We start from the raw sequence: 22,123 nt of genomic DNA on the forward strand, positions 1-22,123 counted from the left end.
TGCACACAGTTATTTTTAGTTCCTTATAGTTTCTTTGTATTTTGTTGCTAGAGGAGTGTTTGTCCAGGTGCAAGCACTGCAACAGAGGGTCCCAGGTTGCAGCCTGTCTGAAGGTAGTATGGCACTTGGAATGATGCAAGAGGCTCTATCCATGATGATGTGGCTGAAGGAAAAATCACTACACATTTTTTTGTTGCTTTATTTGTGTAGTGGCAAATAGAAGCTCATTCACTGAATCTAACTTGGAATTAAGGATAAAGGATCCATTAACGAGATAAACACTGCCCGACCCAGAGTTTTTATATCTTATATTACTTTTTAAATGACTTTGCTTCATATGTAACTTATTCTATCATCTCACATCTAGGAATTTTGCATGTGAATCATTTTAATGACTTAAAGATGTGTATGATTATCATCTGAAAGTTCACAGTATTATAAAGGATGTAAGGCAAGAAATTCAAGAAACTGTAATGTGAATAATCAGTTTCCATACCAAGAACTTGTGAAATACTTTCTATGAATCAAATTATTCCCACACATCCTAAGAATGACCTTTTTGATAGTTGAAGAATCAGGAAAAGAAAGAGATTTAACATTTATTGTCTACTATATGCCAATATTGGGCCTGCTTTTTGATACACATATGTTCTTAGTATTCACAACAGTCTTATGAGGTGAGGGTTTGTTGCAGAAATCAGTCCGTTGAGAAACCAAGCACCACACTCAGAGGGTTGGAGAACTCAGGTTTATTAAGCCAGCGGCCCTAGACGAGCTAACGCTCCAAAGTTCTGAGCCCCGAACTCAGGGTGAGCTTTACCTTTATAGGGGTCTGTGCACATGTTTACAGTTAGCATTAGTAGATTGGTTACTTGGTTTACAGAGCACGGAAGTTTCCAAACAGAAATTTACAAGAGCAGGTGCAGAACATTCCATATTTAGCAAAACATCCTAGGTTACATTTGATTGCTAGGTCATCCTGTTTTTGTTTTTCTTTTTTGGGGCAGCAAGCCTATTTTACAAAAGCAGAATGAGCATGGAGTTATTTTTAGCTGAGTGCAGGTTTCTAATTTTCCTCTTCAGGTTTACAGATGAGGAACTCTAAGGCTCAGCGAGAGGAAGTAAGCTCATTCAAGGCAGCCAGCTGGTGAATGGCAAAGCCAGAGTTAACCTCCAAAGCCTTTACTAGGAAGCTTGGAGAGTGTGCCCTAAAATAGTGGAGAGACACAATCAGATTTTAGATTAGCAATTTGGCTAAATTATGACAGCTTTAATATCAAAGTATCTTAACATCCATTGTATGTTAATTTTGATATATAGTATTCGAATACATACAAAAATGACATTCGAATTTTATATAATTATAGAAATTATTTTCTGCTTTACACTGTGTGTGTCTTCTTGTCATTAAATATTCTTTGAGAACATGATTTTTGCTAGCAGTGTAACATTCTTTTATGTTTCTGTTTCATAATTTATTGAACCATTTCTCTATTGTTGGACTTTTAAACTGTTTCAAAATTTTAGTTATTATAGTAATAATTCAGTGAATAGCTTTATCCACAAACCTTTTGTGTGCATATGATTATTTCCTTAGAATATATTTCTAACAGTGTATGAGGATGCCCATTCAGCCATATTCACCAATTATAGGAAAAGAGAAGATGAAACACTTTCTTATGAAAGGATTTCTTTGATTATTTTAATGATTTCAGGTATTTCAGTTGCGAATTGTCTTTTATGTTCGCTATTTTTTCCATTGCTATGTCTACTTTTTTCTCATCGATTTATAAGAACTTAGTCTCAAGGACATTAAACGTTTCTCTTCCCTGTTTTAAAACAAAACAATGTAAATAATAATAATTGCATTGAGAAACTTTTGAGTGGGTTTTAAGCAGAAGAATATCATGGTTCTGGTTACATTTTTCAAAGCTGTCTTTTGGTCCTGTGTGGAGAACTGATTGTAGGGAGAGAAGACAAGAACGGGAGAGCAGTTGGGAGGCTATTACTCAAGTTCAGGGAAGAGATGATGGCAACTGTGGCTATGATAGAAGTGGAGATGGAAAGAAGTGAGAGCAGTGTTTGGAATTGAGATATGTTTTAGAGGGAAAGTTAACAGGATTTGGTGATGGATTATGTGAAGAATGGGGGGGGGCGGTGGGGGGGAATCAAGAATAATTCCTAGATGTTTGGCTTGAGTAACTGGGTGGATGGTGGTGCCATTTGATGCTGTGGAGGAAACTGGGGTAGAGGTAGGTTGTATCTTATTTGAGACGCTTATTAGACATTGATGTGACCCTATCACATGGATAAACAAGGTTAGTGTTCAGGTGGATGTGATTTGGTTGTCACTGGCAGATAGATGGTTTGAAAGCCATGTGACTGGATGAAATCACTAAGGAGAATGTGTAGACAAAGAGAAAGGGGTAAGGAACGTTTAGAGGTTGACTAAGGGAGAGGAACCAGCACAGGTGACTGAGGAGCAGCCAGCGAGTTGGGAGAAAAGCAGGGAGAGTACAATGACAGGAAAGTGAAGGAATTGTTTCAAGAAGGAGGGAAGGTCAGATTGGGATTGCCATATATACATTACTAATAAGAAAAAAAATATCAAATTGTACACTTTAAATATATGCAGTTTATTGTGCGTCAATTGTATCTCAATAAAAGTTCTTAAAAAAAAGGAGGGGGGAGATCAACCTTGTGAAATTCTTGGAAGAAGTCAAATAGAGTAAGAAGAGGAAAGAGATTTTTGGATTTGGTGACTTGGAAATGATTGATACTTATGAGAAGAGCAGTTTCAGTGGAATGATGGAGGCAGAAACCTGAAAGGAGGGATTCAGAAGACAATAGGACGCAAGTATATGAGCAATGTAAGGAGAGGAGGGGTTTCTCTCTCAAAGAATATGCGCATTTTAGGACTCAGATGTTTTTAAGACATTTAGATCACTTTTATTTTGTGTGATGCTCTAAAGATATCAGTGTATAGAATAAAAACTAAATTTTTCAGAGCAATGGAATAAGAACTAAAATAGGACTTTGTGAGAGAATGGAATTTTCCACTGCATTTGTCCAAATGCTTTCAACCACAAATGTAGTAAATCTATTGGACACTATCACTATCTTGGTTGTCATATTAATTAAAATAGAGCCCTATCATTTCTGTTTCCCTGCCCTTTGTCTTTTTGGTCATCAACCTCTCCTTAGGCCCCTTGAGATCTACACCTTAGCTTTTGGCCAGGAAATAAGAAAGCCTTTTTCTCCCTGCATTATAAGGCCTTCCTACTCATTTCAAAACTAGGAATTACTCAAGCAAAAGAACTCATGACCTCTAAAAGTGTTCAGTGATCTAATCTCTGCATCCATGAGTGACAGAAGACTGTGACAGGGAGCACTTCCCATTCTTCTTAACTGATGTGTTGGTATAGTCTGGGTTTTTGCCAGTCAGTTTCCAGGTGTAATGATTAGTAAAGTAACTTCTTAAATTCCATGCAGCAATCTCAGGCTGGGGTTGTATTTCAAATGTGGAAGGTTGGATGGTGGAGTTAGAGGTGGTAAATGAAGGTAGGATTCCTTTATTTTCTAAACCTTTGGCAATTTTAGTGGGATGGATACACACACACACACACACATATATATATATTTTATATATATATAAATTTTAACTTAAGGTAGGGAAAACATTTTGGAGACATTTGAGCAGATTAACAAATAGTATTTGTATACGTGTAACTAAAACAGTAATTTATCAGGTAGAAGGCAGATGGGGGGAATAAAATGCCAACCTGTGTCTACAGTTGGGTTGTGTTGATGATGAAGTGGTGTTTATTCAGGGCCAGCCTAGCTTGTCAGCAACATAAGAGCCGTTGCAGCACATGACTCCCTGCATAGCTCGAAGACAATAATAAATTATCTCCTATCCAAACAGCACCGGCATAAAAGTAGAACAAACAGACCCTGCCTCCCAGATTCCTAAAGAATCTTACTCATTCCCTTGTTTGATTCTGTTTTAAACAAGAAACTCCTGACTTTATCCTAAAGCCAGTGAGATCGAATCTGGTTTGGGCAATCTTATTAGGGTGGATAGAACATAGTAGTTGACAATCTGTTTTGGGGTGACTGTAAAATGTAAGTGTTTTGTTTCTCTAATATCCTTAAAATGACTCATAAATTTTTGTTTTATCAATACTTCGTGTGATCCTGTGGAAGTCAGGGCCACCCAGAGGAAAACTGGGGAAATATTACTCAAAGGAACTTGATTCTAAGAATCACTTGAGGTACATAATGAAATTACAGATTTCTTGGGCCCAATCTTGAGCTGTTAAATGAGAACCTCTAACAAAGCAGCCCAAGAATACACTCCCCAGGGTGATGTTTAAGATGATGCTGGTGTGAGGAGCAAGGAGCTGAGGGCCTGAGACAGTAAAAGTCCCATGACAGCACTGAGAGAGCCCAAAGGATCGGTTCATAGGAAAATACATGAATTAAAAATGGCTCCCTAGAGCAGTGCTTTTCAGATTTCCATGTGCATTTGAATTGCCTAGGATCTGTGGGAAATGCAGATTCCACTTCGGTAGGTCTGGGGTGTGATCTGAGACTACATTTCTAACAAGATGCCTGATGGTGCCAGCGCCTCTCGACTTGAGTTTAGCAAGATCCTAGAGCCATCATTTTAGCACAAACAAATCCAAACAGTTTGGAGCTCAGCCAACATTTCTAAATACCAAATGTTCCACAAGTGTGGCTTTGAATAACGCTGATTCCACTGAATCCTGACCTTGTGCTCAGGTACCAGTAAAACCTGCCTTCTCTTGTTTGAGTCATCCAGCTCAGAGTGTCGTGATAATTGTTATTGTGTGTGAAAATCTCTTAGAAATAGTGTGGCTTTTTCAAGGGTTTATAAATATGTTGGGGGGAATGAGTTTATGTACATGATGAAAAAAATATTTTGAAAGGAAAATTGTAAGTCTTCTTGTGCAAAAGCCTTCAGACACTGGAGATAAGATGTACATAGTTGTTGTCCATTATTGTTTTCTGTTGGGACCATATCTTCATTTACAATTCACAGTGGAAAAAAAGCTCAGCATTGAGGTTTTTGATGGTTAACACCAATGATGATTTGAAATAATTTTATCTGTTGAATGTACATTGTATATAATAGGAGGTCCAAGTTTTTTTTAAAAAAGCTTATTCTAAATATCTATTTCTTTTGTGGGTGAATTAATTTTTTTGAAGTACCTATTTTAAAGTACCTATTTTGAAGTACCTATTATTATGACACTTGGACAGTAAATTAAAAGCATGAAAGCTGACCGTGTGCATACTTCCAAAAGTTATTGTATTTGAGCATCATAAATTTCATTACCAAGTCAGTACCATAAGATCCTTTGTATTCATCAGCAATATATCCTGAGATCTTTGTGAATTCCCATGTGCAATTCCTCGTAACTAAAAGTGAAAGTAGCCACATGAGATGCCTAATGAGAGTAGTGGCCACAGGAGTACGCAACGAGGCTCCTGGAGGCATGGAAGCTGCTGATGGGCTGTGATGGTAGGCCCACCCAACTGCCAGGTTTCTCACGTGCCCTTTCGGGAACCCATCAACCTTGAGATTCAGCTCAGCAGAATTACAGAATACACGTATTATAGGTATTTTAAGTGGCTGGTAAATAGTCTAAGCCACAAATATCAAATCCACAAGTGTCAAAGAGCTACCATATACAAACATTAATCTGGACATGAAAAAAATCTGCTCCTATATGCACTGCACTGTTTAGCTCTTCATAATGGTTATCTAAGGAGGAGGTACATGGTACTTCCACTTCCTGTGGGACACATTTCTGTACTGCTTTAATGTTTTAGCAGTGGCATGCATAATTCTGATGACTTTGTAATCAGAAAAAAATTAGAATTCTTTATATCTCTTGAATGCACATCATGGTGATTTTCACTGAATAGAGCAGTGGACTGTCAGTTGATGATTATATAATTGTCATTTACATGTGCTATTATATACTATGTTAAAGGATTATGTAGCACAGGTTGATTTTATATATATTTCTCTCCAATCATTCAACAAACTTTTCTTGAGCAATTAGTATATGCCAGGAATTATGCTAGGGGCTAACATAAGGTCTTCGGTGTATTTTTTTAAGGGAGAAAGACAGCTATAATGACAAAGTGGTTCTCATTGTAGTTAAGCTGGAAAAGGACAGAACATTTCTACAGATGATGTGAGCCACAGGTCTGGGTACTCTGCAGTAATGGGTGCCTTTTCCACAGTTACTCATTCCTCCTTAGCTACCACTTAGAGCAAGCAGATCTGACTTAACATCCCTAACACAAATCTCCTAAACTTCTACACTGGAATAAAAAGCATTCAGTAAACTCAGCTAAATCTATCCTCAGGACTTCTGCTTGGAATTAATAAAAATCATTAGAAAACAATTATAGAAAAGGACAATAACTTCCTAGTTTCCTAGTGGGTTGTATCAATAATAATATCCAGCAGACATTCCTATGTCCTATGAATAATAAAAGAAAAAGTATGTTTTACAAAGTCAGTATTTGAATACACATTTTAGGAAAAAGATGTTAAGCTATTTGTTCCTCTCTAAACTATTCTTAATAATAATAGCAAAGATGCCTTTCTTTCTTGGTTTAAGAAAACAAAACAAAAAAAACAAAAGTATATTTTAAGCCACAGCATGAAAGTTTCCAAACTTTCTCAAAGCAAAGTGTTTATTTCATTTGCATCTAATGATAAATATCGGTGGTAATACATCCTAAGACTGGACAAATTTGTGGTACAACTCCTCAGAGCTGGGCAGTTTGACATAAATATCAATTTGCCTGTCGTTTCAGAACTGTACATTTCACAGCAATATCACCAGTGATTTGAAAGCATTCTCAAACAAGTTCGGTTTTGATGTCCTCATCCTCTTGGCCAGCTGCCTGTCAGAGGAACAGCAGCCCAGACAACAGATCGCTGTGTACTCCGAGAACCTAGAGCTGTGCAGTCAGGTAAGGACCACCTTGACCCAGTGCATTTCACTGCATCCCCTCCTGCTGGCTCCCAGAACATGCGGTGGAAGGTGACCGTGGACTGGTGGCTTAAAGAAATTGGTCCAAGAGATAAGGTCCTAGAGTTTGGGTTTTAAGAAATGTTGGGGGTATATTGCACGTTCTGTTATTTATTTATTTATTTATTTATTTATTTATTTATTTTTCAGTGATTTAATTCAGTGGTTTTGATGCTATATTAAATAACTAATTAGTTTTCGGTGCTTTAAATCAGATTTTTAGTTTTTAGTTTGGATGCTGTGTTACCAAAAAATCATCTAAATAGGATTGGCAGTGAGATAAAAGTTGACCTTTTTTTTAATTGAGGTATAATTGATAGATAACATCATATTAGTTTCACGTGTACAATATAATGATTCAATGTTTGTATATGTTGTGAAATGACCACCACATAATTACAATTTTTTTTTCTGGCAATGAGGACTACTCTCTACTCTCTTAGCAACTTTCAAATATGCAATACAGTATTATTAACTATAGTCTCCATGCTGTACATAACATCTCCATGACTTATTTATTTTTTTAATTGGAAGTTTGTACCTTTTGATGCCCTTCATCCCACATAGGGCCATTTAAAAGATCCCATAACCATTTCTTTTCTAGGCTGAATTCGTAAAGAGAAAGATATCTTTTTTTTACCCAATAAGGGCTAGTCCTCCTTTGGGTGCTGTTTTCTTTGAGGATTGCTACCTGGTAATAACTAACAAAGTTTAGTCCTTGACTAAATACCTGTTTGGTGCCCAGTGTTTAGTAACTGTAATCTGATCAAAGTTAATTTTTTTGATACAACCACCGTGACACCTTGGATATGCCTTGAGAAAAACATTCATATATGTTAAAAAAAAAAAAAAAGAAAAAAGAAAGGTTTTTCTCCAGGTACTAAAATTCTGATTGGGTAATCAATCAGATCTTCTTGGTTGACAGCAGAGTCTTTTAACCCAAATTTTTTGAAATATAAAAAGTAGACAAAATTAATGAAAATAGGGCAATGGGTATACCAAACCAAGCATATTTAATAAGTAATATGAGAACATACATAATTCATTATAATATGAATGACATGGACATAGAACAATTTCATTGTTTATCTTTCCTCACTAATGGATTAGACAACTGGTCCACCCACAAGTAGCTAGAAATGAAGTCTCAACTCCCTTCTTTTTGACATCTTCATTTTCTGTCCGCCAAAAGATCCATTTCTTGAAATATGATTGCATTCACTCTCCAGCCTCTCTGTGCCTGCCCAAGTCCAGATATGAATGAGCCCCCTTCTCCTGCTGCAGAAGCATTTGGTACCCTTCTGACCCACATACATCTGTGAATTGCTTCACCAACCTGTGGCTTTTTCAGTGCTTTGCTCTGCACTGAGTTTCAAAGCTGAATTGTATCTTTGGTCACTGGTTTCCTAGGGACAGGACTTAGGTCTCCTAAGCCTCCAATACAGTGGTTTTCAAATCACTTTTTGTAGCAAATCAGTTTAAAAATTGGTTAACCTAAGACAGACAGAAGTAGAAGAGTGGACAAAGAGGTTAAAAGCCCTTGAGTTGACTCCACACTGTCTCTCCTTTGCCCCCACCCCAACCTTCCCCACCCATTGCCCAAGAGACATCTCCTTAAAATCTTGAGCAACACAAAGTCAAGACTGCTCTAGAGGAATCATTCTTTGGCCATGTGGTCACAGCTGGTTAAGGGTCAGCCTTTGCAGCTCGACTGCCTGAGTTCAAATTGTAGTTCCATCACTTGTTAGCTGCGTGTTGTTGGTCAGGTTATTTAAGCTTTCTGTCTCTATTTCCTCACTGGAAAAATGGGGATAAAAATTTCCTACCTTGTAGAATTATTGTGAGGATTAAAGAAGATAATGCACATAAAACCCGAGAACCGTGCCTGGCATATGAAAGCATTCCATCAATGCTAATTATTTTTATTATTACTATCTATGTGAGCTCTGTAGTTGTTACTATTATCGTTATTGTTATTATTACCTTCACTAATCTCATGGGGCCATTTCAAATGCCCAGTGTACAAAATATTCTCAACATTTCCTAAGAAAATCATAGTGCTACAGCCCAGTTTTGGCCTCACACTGCCCGTGACACATCTCCCTGCCTTCCAAGGCAGCTTTGCCTTTTCTGGGCTCCATGTAGATGCTTCCTGAGGCAGGAAGGGACAGTTGGGGCCTGAGTGCTGTTGAGAAAGTTGCCCCTGGCAGCTGCTTTCTCTTTCCTACTTTCTCCTTTGCCTTCTGAGGCTTTCAGAGGTTAAAGCAGGTCCTGGCTGCCTGCTACCAACAAGAGCCTTCCTTCTGCCCCATATTCCCTTATTCCAATACTTTTCCTCTACTTTTGTCAGCAAGCAGCATTATCTCTGTCTTTTGCAAAGTTGAGTTTTGCTCTTGTTGGAAGATGGTATTGAGGAAAGTATTTAAATGATTTTATTTCTCTTTACCTGTAAGTCTTTGGAGCCAGCAAAACTGAGCTGTTGCGCTGGGCTCTGTGGCGCAATGGATAGCACATTGGACTTCTAAAACTGAGCTGTGGATTTGGGGTTCAACGAAAGCCAATTTGGCAGGATTAGAGAAAGCATTGGTGGTATATTAAGTGGAACTTTCCATGTTTTATGTTATACAGTTCTCAGTTCTCTGTCTTCTTTTTAGACAGATGAACACAGGTTAATTTTACATTACAAAAAGTTAAGAAAGACAAATTGCAAAGAGCGCCTGAACGCTGACACAAATCCTTGTGCCTCCCCGACAGATCTGCTGTGAACTGGAAGAGTGCCAGAACCCTTGCCTTGAGCTGGAGCCCTTTGAATGTGGCTGTGATGAGATCCTGGTGTACCAGCAGGAGAACCCTTCAGTGACTTGTGATCAGGTGGTACTTATTGTCAAGGAAGTCATCAACAGGAGATGTCCAGAGATGGCCTCCAACAGCCGGACATCCTCCACAGAAGCAGTAGCAGGCAGCGCCCCGCTCTCCCAGGGATCCTCCGGGATTATGGAGTTGTATGGTTCTGACATAGAGCCACAGCCCAGCTCCGTGAATTTCATCGAAAACCCACCTGATCTCAGTGATTCTAACCAGGCCCAGGTGGATGCCAACGTGGACCTCGTTAGCCCAGATAGTGGGTTGGCCACCATTAGGAGCAGCCGCTCATCCAAGGAGAGCTCGGTTTTCCTCAGTGATGACAGTCCAGTGGGAGAAGGTGCTGGGCCCCACCATAGCCTCCTCCCAGGGTTTGACTCCTACAGTCCCATCCCTGAAGGGGCAGTAGTGGAGGAGCATGCCTGGTCTGGAGAACGTGGTGAATCCTTTGACCTTTTCAACTTTGACTCAGCACCCATGGTTTCTGGGCAGTCCCAACCATCTTCACATTCTGCAGACTACTCCCCAACAGATGACTTCTTCCCCAACAGTGATTCATCAGAAGGACAGCTTGCCACAGGGCCTAAGAGACTTGATGGGATAGGGGTGGACGTGTCTAATTATTCATCCAGTTCTCTTTTGTCAGGGGCTGGCAAAGATAGCCTTGTGGAATTTGATGAGGAGTTTGTCCAGAGACAAGAAAGTCCCAAGGATAATTCTGAAAGAAATTTGAGCCTGACAGGGTTTATGGAAGATGAATCTCCTTCACCAGAAAGTCTGAAAAATGTTGGAAAGAGGGTCCCACCAACACCTATGAATAGCTTTGTGGAAAGCTCCCCCTCCACCGAAGAACCAGCTCTGCTCTGTTCAGAAGATATGACCCCCCAGACAGTCAACATGAGTCACACAGGGCCACCTCCAGCCCAGGCACGGTGCAGCAGCTGGTGGGATGGTTTGGAAATCGACTCTAAAAATATTGCAGATGCTTGGAGTTCCAGTGAACAGGAATCGGTCTTCCAGAGCCCTGAGTCATGGAAAGATCACAAGCCAAGCCCAGTGGATAGGGGAGCCTCAGATTCTGTATTTCAACCCAAGACTCTTGACTTCCCAAAGTCAAGTCCCTGGGAGTCAGAATTTGGTCAGCCTGGGCTAGACAGCAATAATATTCAAGAGCAAAATGAGAAGAACTTGCACTTTCAGGACATGTCCCCTGAGAACTTGCATGTGGCGAATGCTTCTCCTCAGGGAACAAACCACCTGATAGAAGACTTCGCCGCTTTGTGGCGTTCTGATCGCTCCCCCACAGCCATGCCTGAGCCGTGGGGGAACCCCACAGACGACGCGGAACCAGCAGCTGCAGCGTCATTCCCAGCCTGGAGTGCGTTTGGTAAAGAAGATGACCCCAAAGCTTTGAAAAATACCTGGAATCTGCACCCAACCAGTGGTGAGACACCTTCGGTGAGGGACCCGAACGAGTGGGCCATGGCGAAAAGCGGGTTTTCTTTCCCTTCCGAAGACCTCATGGACAGTTTGCCCAGGGATGCAAATAATGAAGCAGTTCCAGAAATCTGGGGTGAGAAGAACCACGACTCCGGGGATGGTATCCTCATATCTGCAAATCCCAGATCTGATGTGGAGCATGCATGGAATAGTTCTGAGCCAGCGAAGGAAGATCAGAATGGTTTAGTGGATCCAAAACTCAGGGGGAAGATGTACAAAAATGTAGATTCCTGGAACCTTTTTCAGGAGAGTAACAAGAAAGGAGGGTCAGATGTCCTAGCACCTTGGGAAGATTCCTTCTTATCCTATAAATGTTCCGATTACAGTGCATCCAACATAGGGGAAGATTCAGTGCCATCCCCCTTAGATACCAACTACTCCACCTCTGACTCGTATACTTCACCAACATTTGCTAGAGACGAAAAAGAAACTAAAGACAAGCCATTTGCTAAAGAGGGAGGTCTTGAGTCACAAGATGCTAACTGTGCCACGGGGGATGCTGACGTGGCTCCTCAGTCCCCGCAGCAGCCACCTAGAAATCGAATTAGTTCAGGTCCTGAGAACCTGGAAGTGTGGGCTTCACCTTATGCAGATGGTAGCTCTGAAATAAACGCCACTCACAGCCCAGGTAAAGATTTACTCAAGGCAGAGCCCACAGGTGATCAGAACGTCTCCGTGGAGGATGACATTGGGGAAAGCAGCCAGTCCAGTTACGACGACCCCAGCATGATGCAGCTGTACAATGAAACAAACCGACAGCTCACACTTCTGCACAGCAGCGCTAACTCCCAGCAGGCGGCCCCCAACAGTCTCGACTTGTGGAACGGAGTGATTCTGGAGGACACTCAGTCCACTGCGACCATCTCGGATATGGACAATGACTTGGACTGGGATGACTGCAGTGCCGGTGTGGCCATCACTGGTGAAGGTCAGGCACAAGGGTACATGGCTGAAGGTGCCGAACCTGAAACCCGATTTTCCGTGAGACAGGTAGAACCCTGGGGCGTGGACTATCAGGAAGTGAATCAGGTAGACTGGGAACTCCCTGCCTCTTCTGAGCACAGTGTCAACACTGCTCCCAAAGAATATCTCATGCTGAATGAAAAAAGCGGGCAGCTGATCGCGGATAGTATTTGGGATTCTGTTATGAGAGAGAACGCCGTGTCATCATTAATGTTACCCATCCCATCGTATGTTACAGATTCAGAGCAAAGCAAATCACCTCCTGAAACTTCCAGCTCATTAGAAAAAATTCAAGACAGTCATATCCCAGACATGCTGGAAGCCTCTGGAGCCAGTGAGTCAGAAACACTTGATTCCGACAAGCAGGACACATGCAGAAGAACTCCGCCAGGTGATACGGCGTATTTGGTGACCAGGCTTGAGAATCCAGGGCACTTTGCAAGCTCAGATCCCTGGAGGGGTCCTAGTTATGGACAAAAGGAAAGTGAGAAGGAATCCCATGAAGCTGCTGATAGGGCACGCCCCAGTGAGGAGGAGCTGATGGATAGAGCCTCAGGGGCTTCTGGAAAAGGGCAAGGTGTCCAGGAATGCCCTTCCCCGGCTGCATCTGATCATCAAGAAATCTCCAGTGAGTCAGGCAAAATCAGCTCTCTTTCAGTCACTTCCAGTCCTCAAACAGAGGAACCCCGGGAGGTATTAGAGCATGAGAAGGGGTCTTACGCTCCAGACCTCTGTGATGTGCAAACAGAGGTGTCCACAGATCACCTGCAGGTGAAAGAGACCTGTGACAAGCACCTCATGAATCACAGAAATTCAGGTGAAACTACTGAAACTTTAGGTAGGCTGAATGCCCCAAAAGATGTATCTCTATCTGAAATGGTTGTGGAAGAAACTGAAAAATGTAACATTCTGGAACTGGAGAGAGTGAAACAAGAGCTACCTTATGAATGTCCCCAAGGCCTTGACGTTTGGGACAGCCCTAAAGACACATGTTCTGAGATAACCAAGAATCTCGAAGTTAAGAATACTGAAAATAGCCCTCCAGGAGCCAATTTATCAGGAAATGATGACAGAGAGAGTATTTCTAGTGAGTATTCACATTCAAGCGCATCCAGTCCTGACCTAAATGATTCTTCATCTGCACTGCCTTCCTGGGACCAAGCACCCAATACTGGGCATCAGGAGGAAAACCAAGATGATTGGAGTATGCAGAATCACCAAGAATCTGAACTAATGACTACTGATGGTCAAGTAGAAGTAATTACCGAAATGAAGGGTTTGGAGAAAAACAGAATGGACAGGTTTGAAAAGAGCTTAGATCACAAGGTTCCTAAATTTTTAGAGATTTGGGATGACTCAATAGACTGTGACTCCTTTTCCTCTTTATCTAGCCCTGAAACAGGCCAATATTCTCAATATTCAGGTGCATATCAGGAAAGAAATCCAGTGGTTAGCCATCAGGAGAAAAATGAATGTGATGTTCCTGAAAGTGTGCAGCTGGACGATGCCAAGTTCATTTCAACAAGCTCAGGTTCTGATGATGATAGTGTAGGCGATGAAGAGTCAGCGGAGAAAGAGATCTTTTCGGCCGCTTGCCAAGTTGCTGAGAGTGAACTCAGAGCTTGGGATTCATTGAATGAATCTAGTAAGTCCTTGGCCACAGCTGATCCCAAGTCTGAGGAAGGTTCTTCCTACAGAGGCAGTCCAGAACCAGCAGAGAATGAGAACAAGTCAGACCCATTCCGTGACAATCAACAAAGCAGCCCTGATCATTGGAATTTCTCATCACTGAAGGAGACTGAAATACAGGTTACAGCAGTGGATAAGGAGACGAGGTCTTCTCCGGAAACAGGGAGGATGGGAGATGTCATATGGCAAATCTCTCCCAAAGCTGAAACAAAGAATGAGAATTATTCTAATTTGGAAATGGCTGGCTTCTCAGCTGAGAGCACGGAGTGGTGGAATGCCTCTCTACAGGAAGGGCGACCAGTTGAGAGGTCATTTGAAGGGGAATTATCTAACTCAAGTGCTGTGTTGCAGACGAACTCCTCAGTATGCCAAAACATGGGTCCCTGGGGAGTACCCATTCAGGGTGATCCTGAATCCCTGGGAACGCACTGTACCAATCCGTTCAGTGATAAACATCAATCATCCTTCCTGGATAATAATGGGGAGAATGCCCATGAGCAACTTTGGAATATTCAACCAAGGCAGCCAGACCCAGAAGCTGGTCAGCTTAACCAACTCGTAATATTGGACCAAGTTAAAGACAAGGATTCCAGAGAACAAACCTTCATGTCTTCTGCTGGTGACAAGCTCACCTCAGAAACAGCTACCCAAGAGCAGTGTCAGAATACAGGGCTCTCTGTCTGGAATGAGCCAGACCCAACACTTACTCACACAGATGAAAATGGATGCATCATACCTAATGTAGCAACGACCGAGTGTCAAGAAACAAATTGGTGGGAAGAAGAAAAATCACACCCCAGTGAAATGACAAATGCAAGCATCACCTCTGAAGATTTCCCTGCTGTCAGTTCTTCTGCCCAGTTGATAAAGAAGTCAGGCTCTGAATGGGACAACTCTACCCCTAGTGAGGGCCCCCAAGGTGCCTTTGTTCCAGATATTTTACACGGCAACTTCCAAGAGGGTGGGCAACTGGCCTCAGCTTCACCCGACTTGTGGATGGATGTGAAACAACCCTTCAGTCTGAAGACAGATGGTGAGAATCCTGATATTCTGACTCACTGTGACTACGATGGCAGTTCCCAGGCTTCCAACAGCCCCGATGTCTGTCATGATTATGAAGCAAAGCCAGAGATTAAGCAGCACATTAGTGCTGGGATGGGACCTGAAGGGGAATCCAGTGAGTTATATCTTACCGAGTCAGAGACAGATGAAGAACCCAGTCAGGAGCCTGGGCAGGAATTTGTCCCATATACTTCAGACCTGTCTTCTGAAAACGCGATTCCACTGCCTCCAATCAGCGAACAGGCAAACGCGAATGACTCATTTCCACCTGCCTCTCACAAATGTTCTCCTGCACCTTCTGAAATAAACAGTGAAAACATTACAGGTTTAAAAGCATCAGAAAAAGGAGCCAACCCAGATATAGCGCCAGTTTTGGAACCCACTGACAGAATAATCCCGATGATTGAAAATGTGGGAACTGCTATTTGTGTAACTCACCAAGAGCCAGCTGTGGACGGCAACAGCTCTTGGATATCAGAAGACTTTTCTCCTGAGAGTCAGACTGATACCGGGGGCCTGTTGGACTATGAGCAATCTTTTGCTACTGAGAATCCTGCCACAGTTCCTGATGCTTTGCTAGCTTCGGACACTTGTCTGGATGTCAGCGAAGCTGCCTTTGACCACAGTTTCAGCGATGCCTCAGGTCTCAACACATCCACGGGAACAATAGATGACATGAGTAAACTGACATTATCAGAAGGCAATCCAGAAACGCCATTTGATGGGGAGGGAGGGAAGCAAGATATCTGTTCATCCGAAGCCTCTTGGGGTGACTTTGAATATGATGTCATGGGCCAAAATATCGATGAAGATTTAATGAAGGAGCCTGAACACTTTGTCTATGGTGGTGACGCTCCCTTGGAAGAAGAGGCCCTGAAGCAAGAGTTGGCACCTTACACACCTCCCTTTGATTTATCTTATCTCACAGAATCTACTCCTGGTGTCAAAACCACAGAGGAAGCTAGGACTCCAGAGGATGAATCTCTGGGGAGCGAAGCTGCAGAGATACTGCTTTCTGCCCTTCCTGATGAAAGAAACAAGGAAAACCACGCTAAGGCCACAAACCGACAGCCCAAACACCAGCTGGTTGTGCTGCATATTCATGAAGACCCTGAGTCAGAGTCTTCTTTGCCTGTTGGAGTCGATGCCAACATTGAGCTGTCTCCATCAAACATTGACTGGGAAGTAGAAACAGATCGTTCAGATTCACCAGCAGGTGGAGACATAGGACCACCAAATGGTAAGAAACCTTTCCTTCCTCCACCCTCAAGCACTTGCTTTCGTTCAGTTAATGCATTTGTAAAACACACTCTTCCTACCAATGTGGGTGTAGAGGAACTAACTACATTTGCAGTGCACGCTTAACCAAGTCCTGTCTTACTGCAGTAATATCTATTGCTAGTATAATAGCTGTCCTTGAGAGTGCATGAGAAAATTAATCTCTCTACAGAATAAAATATTTTTTTTAAACTATCTCTCTTCAGATAGCTCATTTGAAAGATCACAGATCATATAACGTGTTAATTAAGGCTTGTTCTCTCCTTCTCACCTTCATCTGCCACTTGTAGGTGCCAGCGAGGGGATATTAGAGTTGGAAGAAGAAAAAATAATTCCTACCGAAGAGTCTGAACAGTTAAAATCCGAATATGGGGAAGAAAGGTACACTGAGAAGAAAGAAGATCATCATGTACTACACATGGATTACATACTTGTAAACCACAAAGAAAATTCACCCCCAGAGCCAGAGGCCTGTGAAGCAAGAACAATCACATCGGAATTAGAAGAGTTTCACATAGATTCCGAAGAAACGGGGCTGCCAGGAACTCGGTTAGCAAGCTTCCCAGACACATGTGAACCTGCTTCCTTGAGTGAAAGCAACCATCTTTCTGCAGAGAGAATGTCTTCCAAAGATGATGAGAGATGGTCTTTTGAAAGCGCTGGGCGAGACCAGAGTTGGATGGCCTTGGGCCATAGTGAAGTTGGTGACCCATCAGCGGAAACTAGGCACTCAGGTCCTGGGTGGTCTGGCGAGGCTGTAGAGCCAGCCTTTGGTCACGGCGTGGGCAAGGGCCCCCGGACCCAGGTTCTGGGAGGTGTGAAGCCTCTGGAGTCTTTAGCACTAGAGGAAGCCTCTGGTGTATGCAGCCAATCACAGGAGGGCAAGAGCCAAGGCAGGGCTGGCCCCGATACAGTTGTGTTGCAGGCTGTCACCCATGACAATGGATGGGAAATGCTTGCCCCACAGCCTTCTCAGAAAAACGTAATCCCTCAAAAGGAAACGGAGGAGGAGACAGAGTTTCTTGAGCCCAGAACAAGGAAACTAAGACCAAAGGGGTAAGCAAAAAGCTTGATTTATTTTTTTTTTTCCTGAAAACGATTTTATGAGAAACTGAGGAAATGGTGAGGGGTTATGGAATATGAAGAACGCCTAGATGGCAGGAGCTTTGCTTGTATTTACTGTAAAGCATATCATCCGTAAAAGCAGCTGCTAGAGAACCATAATAATGATGATGATTTGTGTACATTTCAGCCAAAAAAGTCCCTTCGGTTTCCATCCAGAGTCATACTTACCCTCCTGATACTTAGGCTAACTCCGCCTACTCACTACCTGTATTACTTCTAAATAGGCAGTTGGTACCGGAGGGGAGAGGACGCACACGTGTATTCATAGTGCAAGGCAGTTTGCACACATTATCTTATTTAATCCTTACAGCAACTCTCAAGTAGTAAGTATTATCATCTTCCTTTCACACATACTGGTGGCGGGGAGGGGAGGGGAGGCTCAGAAAGTTTCTATAACGTGCCTAGAATTAGGTGAACAGAGGGAATACTCCGGGATTCACAGTTTTCCACACCCAAAGTCTGTGCTTTTCCAGCAGACACACTGCCTGTCATACGGAAAAGGTGACTGTGGTTTTATGTGAGCATCTAACTTACTGATAAAGAATGAGGCGACTCCACAGCAGGTTTAAAATCTTAGTGTGAAACATTCATTCCTTAACTGACTGAAAAATAACCATCAAACCAGCCATTCACTCATTCCTTCATTCACCATTTGGTTCTTGAGACTCTGCTCTGGCCAAGTGTCTGGTAGCCAATGGATGTTGTCCCTGCCCTCAAGTTTGCAGGCCCTGCTAAAACTGTTTAGGGTGGTTCGTTTCTCTTCACTAGCTCTGATAAAACCCTCCTGCTTCCAGGGACAAAAGGGCATGTTGTGAAAAGTAACTTAAGTAAAGAAGAAAATCATGTTTCTTCCTTAACGTGTAGTGGAAAAAAGATATCTTTTTCATTTTTTTTAATTTAATTTTTATTTTATATTGGAGTATAGTTGATTTATGATGTTGTATTTCAGGTGCACAGCAAAGTGATTCTTTATATATATATACATATATCCATTCTTTTTCAGATTCTTTTCCCGTATGGGTCATTACAGAATAGTGAGTAGTGTTCCCTGTGCTGTACAGTAGGACCTTGTTGATTATCTGTCTTATATATAGTAGTGTGTATATGTCAATCCCAAACTCCTAATTTATACCCCGTCCCCATTTCCCCTTTGGTAACCATAAGTTTGTTTTAGAAGTCTGTGAGTCTGTTTCTGTTTTATAAATAAGTTCACTTGTGTCATTTTTTTTTTTTTTTTAGATTTCACATATAAGCAATATCATATGGTATTTGTCTTTGTCTGACTTACTTCACTTAGTATGGTAATCTCTAGGTCTATCCATGTTGCTGCAAATGACATTTCATTCTTTTTAATGGTTGAGTAATATTCCATTGTTTATATGTACATCTTCTTAATCCATTCTTCTGTTGATAGACATTTAGATATCTTTTCCCTAATCATTTTAGGAACATAAAGGACTATACACACTACATACCCACTGCAAGTCAAGGCAGCCCGATTCCAGCCTGGCTCTGCCACTACCAGTTATGTATTTTAGGATTAACCCTAGGCTTAAGTTTCCCCATCCATAAAATCGGTGGGTTGGGCTGGAGGATCTCAAGGCTTCCTTCAGTATTGAATCCTGAGACCTTAATTTGTGTATGAATAGAAAGCTTCCAGGAGAGCTTTGGCATTCACATTTCTCCATGAAAAGAGCAGAGAAGTCAGAAAGAATCCGTTAGCAAAGTGCCGTAAAGAGTTAAAAGCTGTGCCATATTCAAGGGCAGCTTCATAAATCCAGACACTTTCAGTTGGCCTAATCTTTCTTTCTGGCTGTCAAGCTATTTCCTTCCAGAGAGACCTCAGATCCGTTATCAGAAAGAGAGTAGCAGATGGATCCCAGCAGCCCTGCTGGCATTGTTATAGATTGAGCTCAGAGCACAGGCAGCCTTGAGTTGGCTGAGCTATTATTTGGCTTCTTGTCTGCATTTTGCACATGCCCCTGAAATCCAACAGATGATGGTGTTCACTTGTGCCACAACCCGCTTTTCTTTTAATGAGATTTCTTCACTCATCTCTTTCTGCTCAGCCCCTGCAGGAATGAAAATTTTCTCACAGTTGGGGGAGGGGACAGATGTTCCTGCTGGCATTTGTTTTACCTTTTGCCAAAATAATTTACTCTGAAGTGCTTGAAAGCTTCTCTCTCTGCTAGATTTTAGGAGGGTGCAGAGTTATTTGAAACACTGGTTTTCTAAATGGGGCCCGAAAACCAGCAGGCCCCATCCGCACCTGGATCCTTGCTAGAAAGGCGTATTAGCTACCCTACCCCATACCTCCCAAATCAAGAACTTGGGGTGCAGCCCAGCTGTGTGTGTTTCAACACTTCCTCCAGGGGATTCTGATGCACAGTAGTTTGAGAACTGTTGGCCTAAAACTTAGTCCCATGCCTCTAGGACTTTACGGTTTAACAAAGGAGTTGAACATAAGCGAAAAGGTAGCTAATAGTATGATATTCAAATCAAGATAGTTGATGCCCAATGTCAGTTTAAATGTAAATAGCTGCCAGTTATGGGCATTTGCCCTGGAAAAGGTACTAAGCATTGTATATGCAGGGTCTCATGTTACCATGGCAACTGTATGAGGTAAGAGTTACACAAGGGAGGAAACTGATGTTCAGAAAGTTTGAATCACTTGCTCTGGTTTACAGTTAGAAAGTGAAGAAGCTGGGCTTTGAATCTGAGCCTCTCTGTGTCTGGAGTACGTGTTAATGTTCGTAAGTTAAGACAGAGGCATCTGTGTAGGCCTCTTTTATGGAGGAGGAATGAGGATGACTTATTATCCAGCAGCATCAGGAGGCAGAGTGCCCAGGGCCCACGATACTTTAAGAGGCCCATGAGAAGCTTTGAATTTCTTTTAAAATTAAAAGAAAAAGTGATTGTTTTCCTATGTGGATTATATTCCGGTGTGGATTATATTTCTTTTTACCAATACAGATGTGAAGCACATTTTTAGGTGTTTGTTTTTATTTTTGTTTTAGTGAGAGAATGAGCCCATGAAGGCAAACGTGCCCGAGGCCCACAAAAGTTATACTGCAGTCCTGAGAGATGTAATTTGAGATAGGCAGGAAAGGAAGGTCATAGCCTAGGAAGGTGAAGAAGGGGGTGAGAGGCTGGCTGAGTTAACTGGGGAGAGTAACATAAAGGAAATCCTGGAGACAGGAAGTAATCACAGAAGCAGTATGATAAGATAGCCGTATGTTCCAGACCAAAAGCCTGGAGACGTCTTCCGATGCATAATCTGATCAGTGGACCAAAATCAAAACTGTCCTGAAAAAACAAAAAAATTAAAACCTGGTCTTCAAAAACAAAAGTAGGTCAATAGTATATGCAAGATGCCACACCAGCTACAAATTGGCTTCTTGCCCTCATCACACAGTCACACCCCCTCTCAGCTCCCCCAGTATTTTCAAAATCTGAGGGGACATTAGAAGGACACCTTTTCTCATCATCCGCCACCTACTGTCTCTTGTTAACAAAACTTGTTGTGAGTGCTGGGAGATACACAGTCTCCCTGAGATCTTCAGCACTGTGTGCTAGTTCCCTAGGATCAATCTTCCCAGCGGCTTTTGCCAAGAGCTTGGTCATCCTCCAGCTGTAGACCCTCCAGCTAAGGATTGCACGCCAGTTCCCCATACACTGACGCACATGCCTGCTCTTTCCTGTGTGGCCACAGAGAACAGCTGCAGAATCATCTGCAGCACACAGGCTTTTCTTAAAACAAACCATGTATATGTTTATTTTAAGGAAGGCATGGTTGCAAGAATGTCACGTGAAGAGAGGGTAATTGTGTATTAGTCACTGTTCTCCAGAGAAACAGAACCAATAGAGCAATATATATGTATGAGAGAGAGAGGAGTGAGAGAGAGAGAGGTTAGGGGCAGTTGTTTTAAGGAATTGGAATTGGCTTACCCAGTTTTAGAGGCTGGCAAGTCTGAATTCTGCAGGGCAGGCCAGCAGGCTAGAAACTCAAGCAAGAGTTGTTGCAGTCTTGAGTCAGAATTCTTCAGGACAGCAGGCCAGAAACCTGGGCAGAGTCTCTGTGCCACAGATTTGAGGAGAGTTCCTTTCTTTGCAGGAAACTGCAGCTTTGGCTCTTAAGGCCTTCAACTGATTGGACGAGGCCCACCCACATTCCAGGGGGTAATCTGCCTTGCTCAGAGTCTGCTGATTTCAGTGTTGACCACATCTTAAAAATGCTCTCACAGCAACATCCAGACTAGTGTTTGACCACATAACTGGGCACAATAGCTGAGCCAAGTTGCCACATGACATTATCAGAGGTTATATTCAGGAGCTCAACTACATGCTAAGAGAGCATGGAACCATTAACATTTGTAAACTCACCATCGGAATTACATAAAAATGGGATAATTGCTATACAAGTATATTGGCTTTGTATAGGTATGGGGCAAGGATATAGCTGTGCGGGGTGATGGAAGGAAATAATATGCAAGAGGGCTAAGAAAACTGACAATACTTGTCCAACCCTTTATAGATACATACAGCAGAGGGCAGTGGGGGAAGAA

General features: G+C 42.2%; 1 protein-coding gene across 4 annotated transcripts in view; it reads left to right on the plus strand.

The window, feature by feature from the left end:
- The window catches only part of PRUNE2 (prune homolog 2 with BCH domain), a 271,291-nt gene that overhangs the window by 168,345 nt on the left and 80,823 nt on the right, over positions 1 to 22,123 (plus strand). For all 4 annotated transcript variants that reach the window (XM_057721032.1, XM_057721034.1, XM_057721035.1 and 1 more), the window contains exons 7-9: positions 6,862 to 7,020; positions 9,834 to 16,395; positions 16,724 to 17,489. In XM_057721032.1, the coding sequence (XP_057577015.1) occupies positions 6,862 to 7,020; positions 9,834 to 16,395; positions 16,724 to 17,489 (7,487 nt within the window). The remainder of the gene's footprint in view (positions 1 to 6,861; positions 7,021 to 9,833; positions 16,396 to 16,723; positions 17,490 to 22,123) is intronic.

Source organism: Hippopotamus amphibius, chromosome 2 (genome assembly GCF_030028045.1).
Source record: "Hippopotamus amphibius kiboko isolate mHipAmp2 chromosome 2, mHipAmp2.hap2, whole genome shotgun sequence".
NCBI classification, from domain to species: Eukaryota; Metazoa; Chordata; class Mammalia; order Artiodactyla; family Hippopotamidae; genus Hippopotamus; species Hippopotamus amphibius.